This window comes from Protopterus annectens, chromosome 7.part1 (assembly GCF_019279795.1).
Source record: "Protopterus annectens isolate FY-2018-M chromosome 7.part1, PAN1.0, whole genome shotgun sequence".
Lineage (NCBI taxonomy): Eukaryota > Metazoa > Chordata > Ceratodontiformes > Protopteridae > Protopterus > Protopterus annectens.
The window spans coordinates 255,091,728-255,105,132 of NC_056740.1; the positions used below are offsets into that span (position 1 = coordinate 255,091,728).

General features: G+C 40.3%; 1 protein-coding gene across 2 annotated transcripts in view; it reads right to left on the bottom strand.

The window, feature by feature from the left end:
• The window catches only part of CCDC66 (coiled-coil domain containing 66), a 1,871,188-nt gene extending 1,858,934 nt beyond the window's left edge, over positions 1–12,254 (bottom strand). For both annotated transcript variants that reach the window (XM_044078704.1, XM_044078703.1), the window contains exon 1: positions 12,133–12,254. In XM_044078704.1, the coding sequence (XP_043934639.1) occupies positions 12,133–12,143 (11 nt within the window). In that variant the 5' untranslated portion in view covers positions 12,144–12,254. The remainder of the gene's footprint in view (positions 1–12,132) is intronic.
• Positions 12,255–13,405: the final 1,151 nt, after the last annotated feature.

Below are 13,405 nucleotides of genomic sequence, written 5' to 3' on the forward strand. Positions count from 1 at the left end.
TTTAGGCAGAGTACACTTTTATTTTACATTTGTTTACCGGCAGAGTCCTACTGGGCATAAAACCCTTTTGCAGCAGAGACCCGGGGAGGAAAGCTCCATTGTTAGTAGACTATTATGTTAGTAGAAAGAAAATCATATAATACATACAATAAAGAAAAAAATAGTAACAGACATTCACAATGGTAAAAAAACTAAAACAGAATAAATAGGTCAAGTGGGAGACAAGACCAATAATCTTATGTAACAATGCTTCTAGAAGACTAAGTAGTAGCAGGTAGTGACATTGTATACAATGAGAGTGCAATTACGATACTTAGTCTTATATACAGGTAGGGGCGGCCACAGTGGTGCAGCGGTTAGTGTTGCTGCCTCACAGCAACAGGTTCTCCGGTTCGATTCTTGGCTGGGGTGCCTTCTGTGCGGAGTTTGCATGTTCTCCCTGTGGTTGTGTGGGTTTCCTCCGGGTGCTCCAGTTTCCTCCCACATCCCAAAGACATGCTGTAGGTGGATTGGGCACTGTAAATTGGCCCTAGGTATGAGTGTGAGTGTGTGCCTTCTGTGGAAGGCTGGGCGCTGGGCTGGCAACTCAACACCGTAAAACTCCACTGCCAATCATGAGCGGATAGGTGATCTGCTGTGGCGACCCATAACCGGGAAAAGCCGAAAGAAGAAGTCTTATATACAGGTAGCATAGGAAACTGAAGACTTAAGATCTGGCAGATATTAACAGTAAGAAAGAAAAAAACAACATAAGGTAGTCATATGGCTTAAATTAAATGTTCATTACATATGCACTTAAATTTTAAAAATCAACTAGTTCCATGGTTTGGGCTACCCATGCCCAGTACATGTACAAGTCCAGGAATTCGTGAGGTGGGCTTTAATGTGATACTTGAAGTTTTTTAAGCTAGTTATAGTTCTAATTTCAAGTGGTAAGGCATTCCACAGTGTAGCAATGTAGTAGGAGTATAGAGAGTCACCCGAGCTATTTTTACTCCTGGTTACTTCAATTAGAGCTTTACTAGTGGATCTTAGTGGACGGGTGCTTGTGGGGGGATTGAGGAGGCCTTGTAGAGCTGATGTTTGCATAGGTTCATAGGTTCATACTAGGCTATCTGCCCTAGGGCATTTATAAGCCTAGCCAGAGTGTGTTTGGCTTTCGCCACCCATTTTAAATTAATTTTGCTATGCCCTTTTTCGAGGTTAGTATACTGTGCCTCTGTCTAACAGTGACACAGAAGTGATACCCGGGGAAAACCTATGATCTCCCATCCACTCATCAAGATTTCTCTTGAAGAGAGTCAATGTTTTACCGGGTTTATAGTACATTTGGTGGCCGGTAAAGAGTTGTGTGAGGATGAGTTGGTGGGGTAGTTCTAACCAAGATAGTCGTCTTAGGGCCTTACAATGATGGGTTCTAGGAGAACAACTAGTGGCAAATTTAGCTATCTTATTATAGCAGGCATCTAGCTTGGTTAGGCCTGATTTGGAGAGGTTGGTAAAGATGGGTGAGACGTATAGTAAAGTTGACAGAATATGAGTTCTGGCTGTGGTTATTTTGGAGTTTGTGGTTAGGCAGTTTTTGCATCTGTACAAGGTACCTATTTTCTTGTGTACTTGTTTTTACGGTCTGGGCAATGTGCAAGTTGAACTTCAGATTTTGATCAACAAACAGAAGTTGGGTGGATGGTACTGGTTTGATCAAAGTCTTAATACTGGATGTGATGTTGAAGTAAGCGGATTGGGTTTTGAATTTAGGAGTGGAAGAGCACAAGTTTAGTTTTATTTGGGTTCAAGATTAATTGGGCATCTGCCAACCATGATTCAGTAGCATTGAAGGATGTCTGGGTTAAGTTCTGTAGTTCAGGTAGAGTTGGGGTAGAACTTATGACAGTGGAATTGTCTACATACTGTACAAGGGTGGCTAGAGGTGTAGCATTATGGAGTTTATTTGTAAACAGGTTAAAAAGGAGGGGGGGGCGAGAAAAGACCCTTGAGTTACGCCCATAGTCACTGGTAGCAAGGGAGAAAGAGCTTTGTTCCACTGTACAGCTTGTTGCCGATCTATGAGATAGTTCTGAAACCAGGCTATAGTGGAGTAGCTTAGGTTCAGTTTGGACAAGGCAGTCAGCAGTTTGTTATGAAAAACTGTATCAAAGGCTTTTGATAAGTCTAAAAGATTGCTGATACTAGCTCACCTTTATGTGTAAGTTGACTGATAGTGTTAGTGAAGCTAATAAAGGCTGTGGTAGTACTACGGTAGGGGCGAAAGCTGTGCTGAGTATTTGTAAGTAATTTATTGTCTAGGAGACGGTTAAGTACTTGTATGTGAACACCTTTCAAGGAATTTTGATAGAGGGATAGGACTGCTATGGGCCGATAGGACTGCTATGGGCCGATAGAGAAGTTGGTGGAGGGACCTCCTTTGTGTAGGGGTATAATGTGAGAAATTTCCCAGAGAGTGGGGATGCATTGCTCGGATATTGAATGGTCAATTAGTAGGGAAACTGGATAGGAGATGGCTTCAGCTGCTATTTTTAAGTATGTTGAGGGTAGGTTGTCAGCTGCCAGGGTTGTGGGTTTTAGCCTGAGCAAGTATTTGTGTATGTTGTGGGTTGGGACTGATTTTAAGGAGAATGTGTTGTTATTACCTAGTACAAAGTTTAGGTTGATGGGCAGTGATGTGGAGTTTTGATTGAGTCAATGAAGTATTTATTAAGCTGGGTAGCAATACATTCTAGGGGATTACTTGCTGTTGGTTGAGGAGTCTTAGTATTTTATTTAAAGTGGTCCAGAACTTTTGAGGATTATTTTGGTATTTAGCTTGTAAGCTAGTATAGTAATTCTTCTTATCAAGTCTTATTTTGGTTTTGGCTTTGTTTCTTAGCTGGAGATACTTTTGGTGAGTAACTATTGATTTTTTGTGGGTCCATTTGTGCCTTGCTTTATCCCTTTATTTTAGGAGCGATTTTGTCCATTTAGTGAGCCAAGGTGAGTAATTAGATTTTGCTCATATTGTCCTGATAGGGGCCATGTTATTTAAGATATTTAAAAATGTGGTGTTAAAAGTAGTCGACTGCACTGTACAGGGATAAGGTTTTGAGGAGTTTCCAGTTGCAGAGCTTAGGGGATGTTATGAAATCTTGAGGCCTGAATTTTTTTGGTGCTGCGAATTTGGTAAGTTGATGGGTTTTTTTTTGTAGGATTTGCCTGATGACGTATAATGTACATTGGGAGGTGGTCACTGAGTGAATCGGGGAAGGTACCAGAACTATAGGAAAGTGTGGAGTAGTTGGTGAGAATCCAGTCAAGGATAGCTTCCTTTTTAGTAGTTTTATCAAACCTTGTTGTGGTTTGAATTAATTGGGTAAAGCCATAGAGGTTGATATGGGTGGTAGGGTGGTCAGAGTTGCAGGAGTACCAGTTAATATTAAAGTCCACTAGTAGAATGATCTCTTGTGGGAGGTTATTGGAGGACCATTGTAGGATGGTTTCAAGTTTGTCTATGTTGTTGCCAGGAGGAATATAGGTACCTATGATGTTGATATTTTTATTTTGTTTGAGTTTTATTTTAGCCAATAGTATTTCTAAGCTGGAGATATTGGGGGGGGGGGGTAAGGTTAACCCTCTCTAATGTAAGATGTTTTTTGAAGAGCAGGGCTATACTGCCACCCCTTTTTGTTTTCCTATCTTGCCTAAGAATGCTATAGCCAGTGGAAAGAATTTCATCATCAAGGATATCTGATTTGAGCTGGGTTTCTGTCAGAAGGATTATGTCAGGGGAGTGTAGAGATAGGCTTGGATGACGTTCCTGTACTTTGTTTAAAATGCTTCTTATATTTAAGTTTATTATGAGTAGATCATTACTTTTTTTCTGGGGATATTAAGAGAGTGGTTTTGAACACTGTTTGTGTTGTCCTGAAAGGGTGAGGATCCAAAGATGGGGTGAATGTCTCCACTAAGACTGAGTAGGATGGCTATTAAGTAGTTGTTCTTTAGGTATTTGAGTATTAGTTTATTGTATTGCATGGTTGCCTGTAGGGTAGTATATTGGGGGAACCATTTGAGGGGGGTGAAATCTAAAGCTGTGTAGTTGTAGACAGCTGGATTAATGGCAAATGTAATTGGTTTAACCTTGAATGGATTACATGGGTGATGGAAGTAAGTGTGCTGGGTGTAACTTAAGTTTGTGTGACAAGATGTAAGGTAGGACAAGGTGCTAAGAGTGAATAGTGCTACACAATGAAGGATGGGCATGGTGTGGTAGAAAGTCAGTGAGTACGGTAAGAATGAGGTGGGTGTGTATTGGTTGGTAAGTGTATTTTGGTTGAATAAAAGTGTGATGAAGTAAGAAGAGGTAGAAAGTCAGTGAGTATGGTAAGAATGAGGTGGGTGTGTATTGGTTGGTAAGTGTATTTTGGTTGAATAAAAGTGTGATGAAGTAAGAAGAGGTGATTATGGAAGTGAACGCAAGGTGGGATATGGTCTTAAGTAGAGGAAGTGTCTAAGGTGTGTCCTATGAGTCGATAATTGGTGAGGAGTGCTGAGAAATTTTAATTGGGCAAGAGAAGCAGTGGGTGTGGTTGGCTAGAAATAAATGTAATTGAATAGGGGTGGGTGGGAATGGGGTAGGGTAGATGAGCGGAGCGTGCCCAAGCAAAGCGAGGGGGAGCAGAGCAAGTTGCACTCAGGAGAAAATGAGCAGCAAATGCTGCAAAAAACAAAATCTACAGACCTGATTTCAGCTGTCTCCTTTCTGGGTAGATACCTAGTTTGAAGCAGACAAAAAGTGGCAGTTTAAGAACCTTTTTGCCTCTAAAGTGGCCGATTCCAGTGTATCTACTGGGTTACCTTTTTTCAGCTACAGCTTTAACTTGGTTTACTGATAACTAAAAAGGAAAAGTTTAATTGGGGAATGTATTTACAGCTAAGGAGGGTGGGGAGCAGCTGCTGTCCCTAGCCATGGGTAGAGCCAGTTGTTTCTGCTTTATACCAGGTACTTTCTACAGTTGCAGGCTAAGAGGAAAACATAGCTAGACACCTACAGTAACTTATTTTGTTTTCAAAACCCTTAAGTCCTTGTGGCTGGTTTCTTCACTGCAGATGTGGTCAATGGCCGGGGATTCAGCAATAGGGGGGCTGAAAAAGAACCCATTTGCAGGGACAGTGGTCACTAAATGAAAAGATGGAGACAAAAGGATTACTACACTAAGGTCTCTGAAAGGGGAATGAGAGAGAAGTGCTGTAAAAGTAACTGAAATAATAAATTATCATCCAGGCGGGAAGGGTATTGGGGTTAAGAGTAGCAGCACATTATACTATTTACACAGGTACACAGTGTTTAGTAAAAAAGGCTCAGGCAACTGTTATGCATTCGCATATGAAGCCCTTGACATAAAAAAGCCGTACGTACAGTGTTATGTACCAGATAATTTAGGTAGCCCATGAATTTAAAGAGACAGTTCTATCACAGATATAGCAGTAGTAAACCAAAAATTATGCCACAGTAACAGCAAGAAATGACTGACCAACAATTGGCTTAGTTACGGGGTCACAGCAACAGGATCCAATATCTGTTAGCCTGGGGAGACATGCTAGACAAACCAAGATGCTTTGCCAGAGATAGTTTACACTTGTCACTACTTGGCTTCCAGATACTGGCAACAACTTTATATATCCCCATAGTGCCTTTTTTAGGCAATGCTAAATTGGTAAACCCTACAACATAACAAAAATCACTCACTTCTACGAGTTCAAATAAAAAAACTGCACTCCCTGGAAGCTTTCTTCGCCCTGGAGAATGCAGACATACATGCAATCACAGAAACATGGAAAACAACCTGGCTATCAATGGCTACAATACCTTTCATACATTTCAATCCCCCTCAGCTCAGGATAAAACAAAGGAAGGAGGTGTCTCAGTGTTCATAAAGGACAAGTACACACTGCTAGACTGGTCCAACAGCATAACTTGCCCGAGCTGCTCCATGCACAACAAACCACAAGTGTGACCCCATATCATATCCTTACTATCTACAGATCCTCTAACCTGAGTCTGGAAAGCCACATCTCTTACCTAAACCTACTGGAATATCTTAACGCTCAGCATAACACTGTACTTACAGGCAACTTAAACTACTTTTCCATAAAATGGGAGACTTATACTACCTATAATTCACCTACTCAGAGGTTTTTGGACTTTGTCAATCCAGACTCCCTGGAGTAACTTGTTAGCTCCCCAGCTAGAGGTACAAATATCCTAAGCCTAGTACTCATGAACATGGGGGTTGCTGCTCCCTCCCATGCATTAACTCCTCACAGGTAAGATAGGACCACAAAATGATCTCCTTTAGTATTACAATTAACCTATAACCCCCGTCAAATTCCAAACCTCTTAAGAACTTTGGTAAGACCAATTACATCAAATGACGTGACAGCGTATTAAACTTCGAACCAGATATGTAATGTAAATGCTGCAAACCAATCCAACTAACGTGAACCAAGAGAAATACGCCAATAACCAGCGAAGCTTTGATACACCCTTTTATTTAACACAACCAGCTTGAACGAAAAACCAAAAACGTGATAAAGCACTCCGATAACCCTGTGCAATTCAATTAAAACCAAAAACAAATATAAAATGCGATTAAGCGCTTTCATCCACTCAATCGTGGACTTCTTCAGAATTGCATACTAACATAGTATAAAACATTTTATAGACTTTTTGGCGCCAACTTTTTAACAAAGATTTAGTGATATTCATTCTATTTTTTCAATACATCTCTTGACTGTCATTTAGTTCATATTTCAGGTAAAGACCAATATACAGTATGTTCCAACCTACAATGCCAGTATTAACATATAAAATGAATTTTTTACAGTATAAAACCTCCTATTTTAGATGCTGTATAAAATGATATACTAGTAATGTCTAAATTGTAGATAGAAACTTACAAATACAGTGTATATATTATAGTATGATTGAAACCTATTGTGTATAATTGCCTTTCCACATGCATAGACCAAAGTAATGAGCTAAGTATCTAATTACACTCGTACATTTTTTAAAAAAAAACATGTAAATGCATGTGTTAATAACGTATGATAAAAGCATAAAAGCAAAATAAACAATTACATATGCCAAAACTATTAAACCAATAAGTACAAGTTAAAAAAATGCATATGTATGAATAAATACTCTAAATAAATAAAACATATGTGCTCTATTAAATAGTGTAAATTGTAGTTTATATAATGTTTCAAATCTTGTACAAGTGTAATTAGATACTTAGCTCATTACTTTGGTCTATGCATGTGGAAAGGCAATTATACACAATAGGTTTCAATCATACTATAATATATACACTGTATTTGTAAGTTTCTATCTACAATTTAGACATTACTAGTATATCATTTTATACAGCATCTAAAATAGGAGGTTTTATACTGTAAAAAATTCATTTTATATGTTAGTACTGGCATTGTAGGTTGGAACATACTGTATATTAGTCTATACCTGAAATATGAACTAAATGACAGTCAAGAGATGTATTGAAAAAATAGAATGAATATCACTTTAAATCTTTGTTAAAACGTTGGCACCAAAAAGTCTATAAAATGTTTTATACTATGTTAGTATGCGATTCTGAAGAAGTCCACGATTGAGTGGATGAAAGCGCTTAATCGCATTTTATATTTGTTTTTGGTTTTAATTGAATTGCACAGGGTTATCGGAGTGCTTTATCACATTTTTGGTTTTTCGTTCAAGCTGGTTGTGTTAAATAAAAGGGTGTATCAAAGCTTCGCTGGTTATTGGCGTATTAAACTTCCATACCCTTCCAAAACTGGATGACACAGAGATCTTCTCTGAGTTGTACACAAAAGCAGTGTACAACCAAGTAGTTAGAAAAACATTTTATATAGCCCACCTAATCATGAGGGGATTCACATCTAGATCAGGGGAGGTCATCGTGCCTCTTTACTCATCCCTCATCAGGCCCATAATTGAGTACAATGCCCCTTTTGGGATGTACATTACCAGACACCTGCAGCAACTGGAAAGACCCCAAAAGTACCTCACCAAGAGGATCAAAGGGCTCAAACAGATGCCATATGCTGCCCAGTTAAAGAAACTCCAGCTCTACTCAGTGGCATACCGCCTGCTCAGAGGCGATCTGTGCCCGACCTATAAAGCCATGTCCAACCCGGAATTAATGGACATGCTGCACCTCAGAAAATCCAAATCCCATCGAGCTACACGCGCGAGAGACTTGAACCTCAGCACTGAAATAAATAGGTCACGCTGGAGGGACAGATTCATAACCCAGAGGCTCCCTTCACTCTGGAATAAAATCCCAGTCAAGGTTAGGCAGAGTCCCTCATTGACTCTCTTCAAGAGGAATCTTGAAGAGTGGATGGGAGATCGTAGGTTTACCCCGGGTATCACTTCTGTGTCACTGTTAGACAGAGGCACAGTATACTAACCTCGAAAAAGGGCATAGCAAAATTCATTTAAAATGGGTGGCGAAAGCCAAACACACTCTGGCTAGGCTTATTAATGCCCTAGGGCAGATAGCCTAGTATGAACCTATGAACCACATTCATAGCTGCATATAAGAGGCAGTACCAGTCCAACTCAAAACCTACTACTGGCAAAAATAAAAAAACACCCTAGTGGCCTCCTAGCATAAATAGGCTATTCAACAAAAGGAAAAAAAATCTCTCCAAAGCAGGGGAACCACTCAGCAATGTGCAGGGGAACCACTCAGCAATGTGCAGCTGACAAGTTTAATTCAAACTACCCCACCCCACCCCACCATCAGCTCCCAACACACCCAAAGAAATACCTGCAACCATTCCCTACTGTCATTACAAGAGAACAGGTCCTTACTGCACTCACTATACCCAAAAACACAGGCTCCTTGAGTCCAACCAACATTCCAGGATGCTTCTTAAATAGCTTAAAACAGAATCTGTCTGTGTCACTAGAAACCCTCTTTAATCAGTGCCTCTGGACAGGCTTTGTCTCAAAGAAATTGAGGGCTGCAACAGCTATCCCTCTGCACAAGGGGGGGCACATCAACTGACCCAGGGAACTACAGACCCATAAGCTTGACCAGTCTTTTCTGCAAGGCCATGGAAAGAATCATCATGGACCTTATCAACAATGACATAGGAACTCTACAAACAGTGGATCACACCCAGTCTGGCTTTGTCAAAGGGAGGTCGTGCCTGCTCAATCTAGTGGACTTCCTCAAGAAAGTCACAAGGGCCATGGATGAGGATAAAACAGTACATACAGCTTATCTTTACCTGGCTAAAGTTTTTGACACAACCCCTCCCCTAGTCAGGGATCATAACGAGTTAGGCATAGAGCCCTACATCATCAGATGGACAGCCAACTGGCTCACAAACAGGACATGTTGCCCGGATAGCTGAACCAATTCTGATAAGAAACCTGTTACTAGCAGTATCCCACAGGGGTCAGTATTGGACCCCCTCTTGTTTGAGTTAGGCATAAATCCCTACTTCATCAGATGGGCAGCCAACTGGCTCACAAACAGGACACATGTTGCCCGAAGAGCTGAACCAATTCTGATAAGAAACCTGTTACTAGCAGTATCCCACAGGGCTCAGTACTGGACCCCCTCCTGTTTGATATACACTTCTTTGAAATGAAGGCCAATGTTGGGGGCCTCTGGCTAACCAAGTTTTCTGACGACTGTAAACTGGAAGCAATCACTGAATCCCCAAACAATGTTGACGTTCTACAAATAGGCCTAAAAATGACAAACTGGTTCCAAAACTATGGTCAGATACCAAACGCTAAAAATATGTAATCATACCCTTTGGTAAAATCAGATATCCTTGCAAATTATAATCCTTGCAAATTATAACACTTACAGCACATCTCTAAAAGTAGACCTAGAGTTGAGAGATCTAGGAACACAGACAGACAGTAACCTAAACTTTAACCACCACGTAGCTACAGTAATGAAGAAATCCTTCTGTGTGGCTCAACTTAAGTAAAGGCTTAGCATCAAGATCAAAGGAAATCATAGTGCCATTCTACTCAGCCCTCATAAAGCCCATAATGGAGTACAATGCTCCCTTCTGCATGTACCTAACCAGACACTTGCACGTCTTTATAGCAGCCTCAGAGGTTTCTCACTAAAAAAATACAAAGCCTAAGACACATGTCTTATGCAAACCGACAAAAGGCCCTTTCCTCCATCTCACATCGTTTATTGAGAGGGGACTTATGCTTGATTTACAAGACATTCTCTAATCCATCCCAGATGAAAATGTTATATCTTTGCAAAAAAAAATTATATGAGGGTTATGGGTTCCATGGACCTTATTTGTGACTCTAACAGAACTTGCCGGACAGACATATTTGTATCCCAAAGGCTGCCTCTTCTATGGAATAAACTTTCCATCTTTGTAAAACAAAGAGCATCCCTCACTCTCTTCAAAAATAATTTGGTTAAATGGATGGGGAAACCACAAATTCACTCCTGGGGTATTGCCCATGCCCCTTATGAACAGAGGCAGTCTGTAAAATGTCTCAGGGCTCCAACACCCAAAGACCCACTACCTTGATACTACCCCATCCCATAACTGGGGAAGATATAATATTGCCATATTCTAGGTATTATTGGCTAGGCTTGTAAAGGCATGTGTGCTATTACCCTTAGTAATCACCTAAGAACAAATTCTTAAAAGTATAGACTACAGACTGAAAGGTCAGTGTTTTTATGAGGGTGCTAACTGATCACAGGATGATCCACTTCACACTTAAGCTAAAAAGTGAGGTGTTGAACTACACAGGGCCAGCCTTGGGCCAACTGGTGTCTTAGGCAAAGGGGCTTCACAGCACCCCCACCACCACCCAGTGCCCCCATCCTAGTCTACCTACTCCATCTACATTGTTTATTTCCTTCATTTTTCTTACATGTCTTATTCTTCAGTTTGTCTTGTTTTCATTCAACACATTTTAAAGAAACAAATTTCTTTACTACAAAAAAAATAATAAAAAAAATAAAAACAAATAAAAATACTGGAAAAGCACCGCTGCTAGAGCAGCGCCCTAGGCGGACACCTAGTTGCCTTATGCCTAAGGCCGGCTATATGGAATTACACTGCTGATCTTAACCATTTGGAAGTATTTCAAGCTTAGCAGTCAAAGCACATGAAAATTTTGCAGAGATACCCACAAACAAGAACAAAAGACCCAACTAAAACAGCAAACAATACTCCTGCCGGATGCAAAGCAATAAAGTAAAACAGTATGTGGGTAAGCCAAAGAACTACAAGCTAATCCCCCCTGCGCGAACCCTGCTACAGAGATCATTAAGGTGTGATAAGAACGCAAGTTTCTGCTCTAGAATCAAACTATACTATAGCAGTTCAGTTAAAATCAATGAACTGAACCAAAACAATCACGTTTGATCACACACAACACTTTCACCTGGAACACTTTCACCTGGCATTAAACTCAAGAGGCAAGAGCAAGCAAGTAAGGTAACGTAAGCATGCCATTCCAAACCTTCCTGTTAAGTCATGCCTAAAATCGATGTTAAGAAGAAAAAAACCCACATAGCTTCAGGTGCCACCAAAACCTGGAAGGAAACACGTAGCAAGACAAACATATTTTTAATGTCAGTGCTGCGAAATCCTTTCTTATGGAATTTGATTCTTTTTGACGATAAAGGTACATGACAAAGAAGAAACCCAGTACAGAAACCTCAAAAAGGCATACATGTTAACTGCCAACCAAGAAAAGAAACAATGACGGTCTCTGAAATTTTGCCTTGAAATGTAAATAAGAGATGCTTGATCTAACAACGCAAGGTGACAAAGTAGCTGTCTTCTTCATTAAGTAAGGAGAAGGGGTTGGTATACATCGATCACATCAAATACTTTAATGTAACCACTTGCACAAAATCCACCTAATAAGAAATAGTAAACAGATGTTGTGAATTTACCAGAAAGCTTGGTGCTGTGAATTGCAATCGAAAGATAGTTACAATATACAAGGAAGAAAGTACCTGTAGAAAGCATTTCAATGTTGGTAACTGACAGTACTTACACGTTTTAACTCCATTAAACTTCTTTCTGTTAATTACTCACCCTAGATTCATGGTATGTTTTTCTTGCTTGGTGTAATACAAGGTATCCACGAAAATCAGGGGCAACCCTGCAATATACTTCCTGGAGCTGCAATGTATACGTTAGTTGCAACAATTGCTCAAGAAAAGGTTCGCCGATTGGTTAACTCGGGACAAGTGATTCCACCTATCATTAGTTGTTATGCTTGCAACGCTGCGTTTTGATGGTAGTTTAATGCTGTACGCTTAGAACGTTTGTGTTACATTGTTGTTTGCTGTTGTGTGTGATGATTTTATTTAATTTCATTTTTTTTGCTTACGCTTTGCGTGTAATTATTAGCTGTCGTGTGCATTCACTACTTTAAGTATAGTTTTAGCTGTGTGTGAAATTAACATTAAAAACATGTTGTGTATATAGCTAAAGCTGGGGGGTTTATAGACAAAACTAGCATGAGACATAATTTCTACTTTTGAGCATAAGTCAATAGCACTCGCGTTTTAAAATAATAGCAGAATGTATTTTTGACGATTGTTTGTGTTGGGTCACGCCATCGTATTTCGTGCAGATGTGGGCACTGGGCAGAACCTATGCGTTTGACATCCTGATTGAGACTGTTACAAGTATTTTGCACGTTTAATTGTTACTATAATTCTGTACTTTTTTCAAAGTTAAATGTTTATAAGAAATTGAAATGGTGATGTCCAGCGTTACAAAGTTAATGTCGGTGAAAGTTGGCCACACACACATTTTTTAAGGAGGGCTGCCCGGGGGGGGGGGGGGTGAGCGCAGGTGTAACCTCCCCCATGTGAAATGGTGATGCCCAGCGTTACAAAGTTAATGTCAGTGAAAGTTGGCCACACACACATTTTTTAAGGAGGGCTGCCCCCGGGGGGGGGGGGGGTGAGCGCAGGTGTAACCTCCCCCATGGACACTGCGCTAACTGTTTTTCTCACATCTTGTTTTAAGAGCAACAATTGAAAATAGGTCTGACCGTATAAAGGTGGCCCTTGTGACAGCGAGTGGCGCATCCTGGTGTGCCCTAATACAAACAGTCTGGCGATAATGGAGAGCATCGACCCTCTAATAAGTTTGCGTAGTGCTCAGTATGTAAAGGCAGTAGTACAGTTTGATTGCCCCCTATTACTGCCTTAATTTTTCGGACAGTTGAAAGATCACAGATCGGTTACTTGAATACCCAATTGTACTGAACAACTAATGATTTGCCTTAAATTGTGATTTTGGTATAATGGTTAAAATCTTCACCTCACAGACAAAACGTGCAGGCTTTCATTCT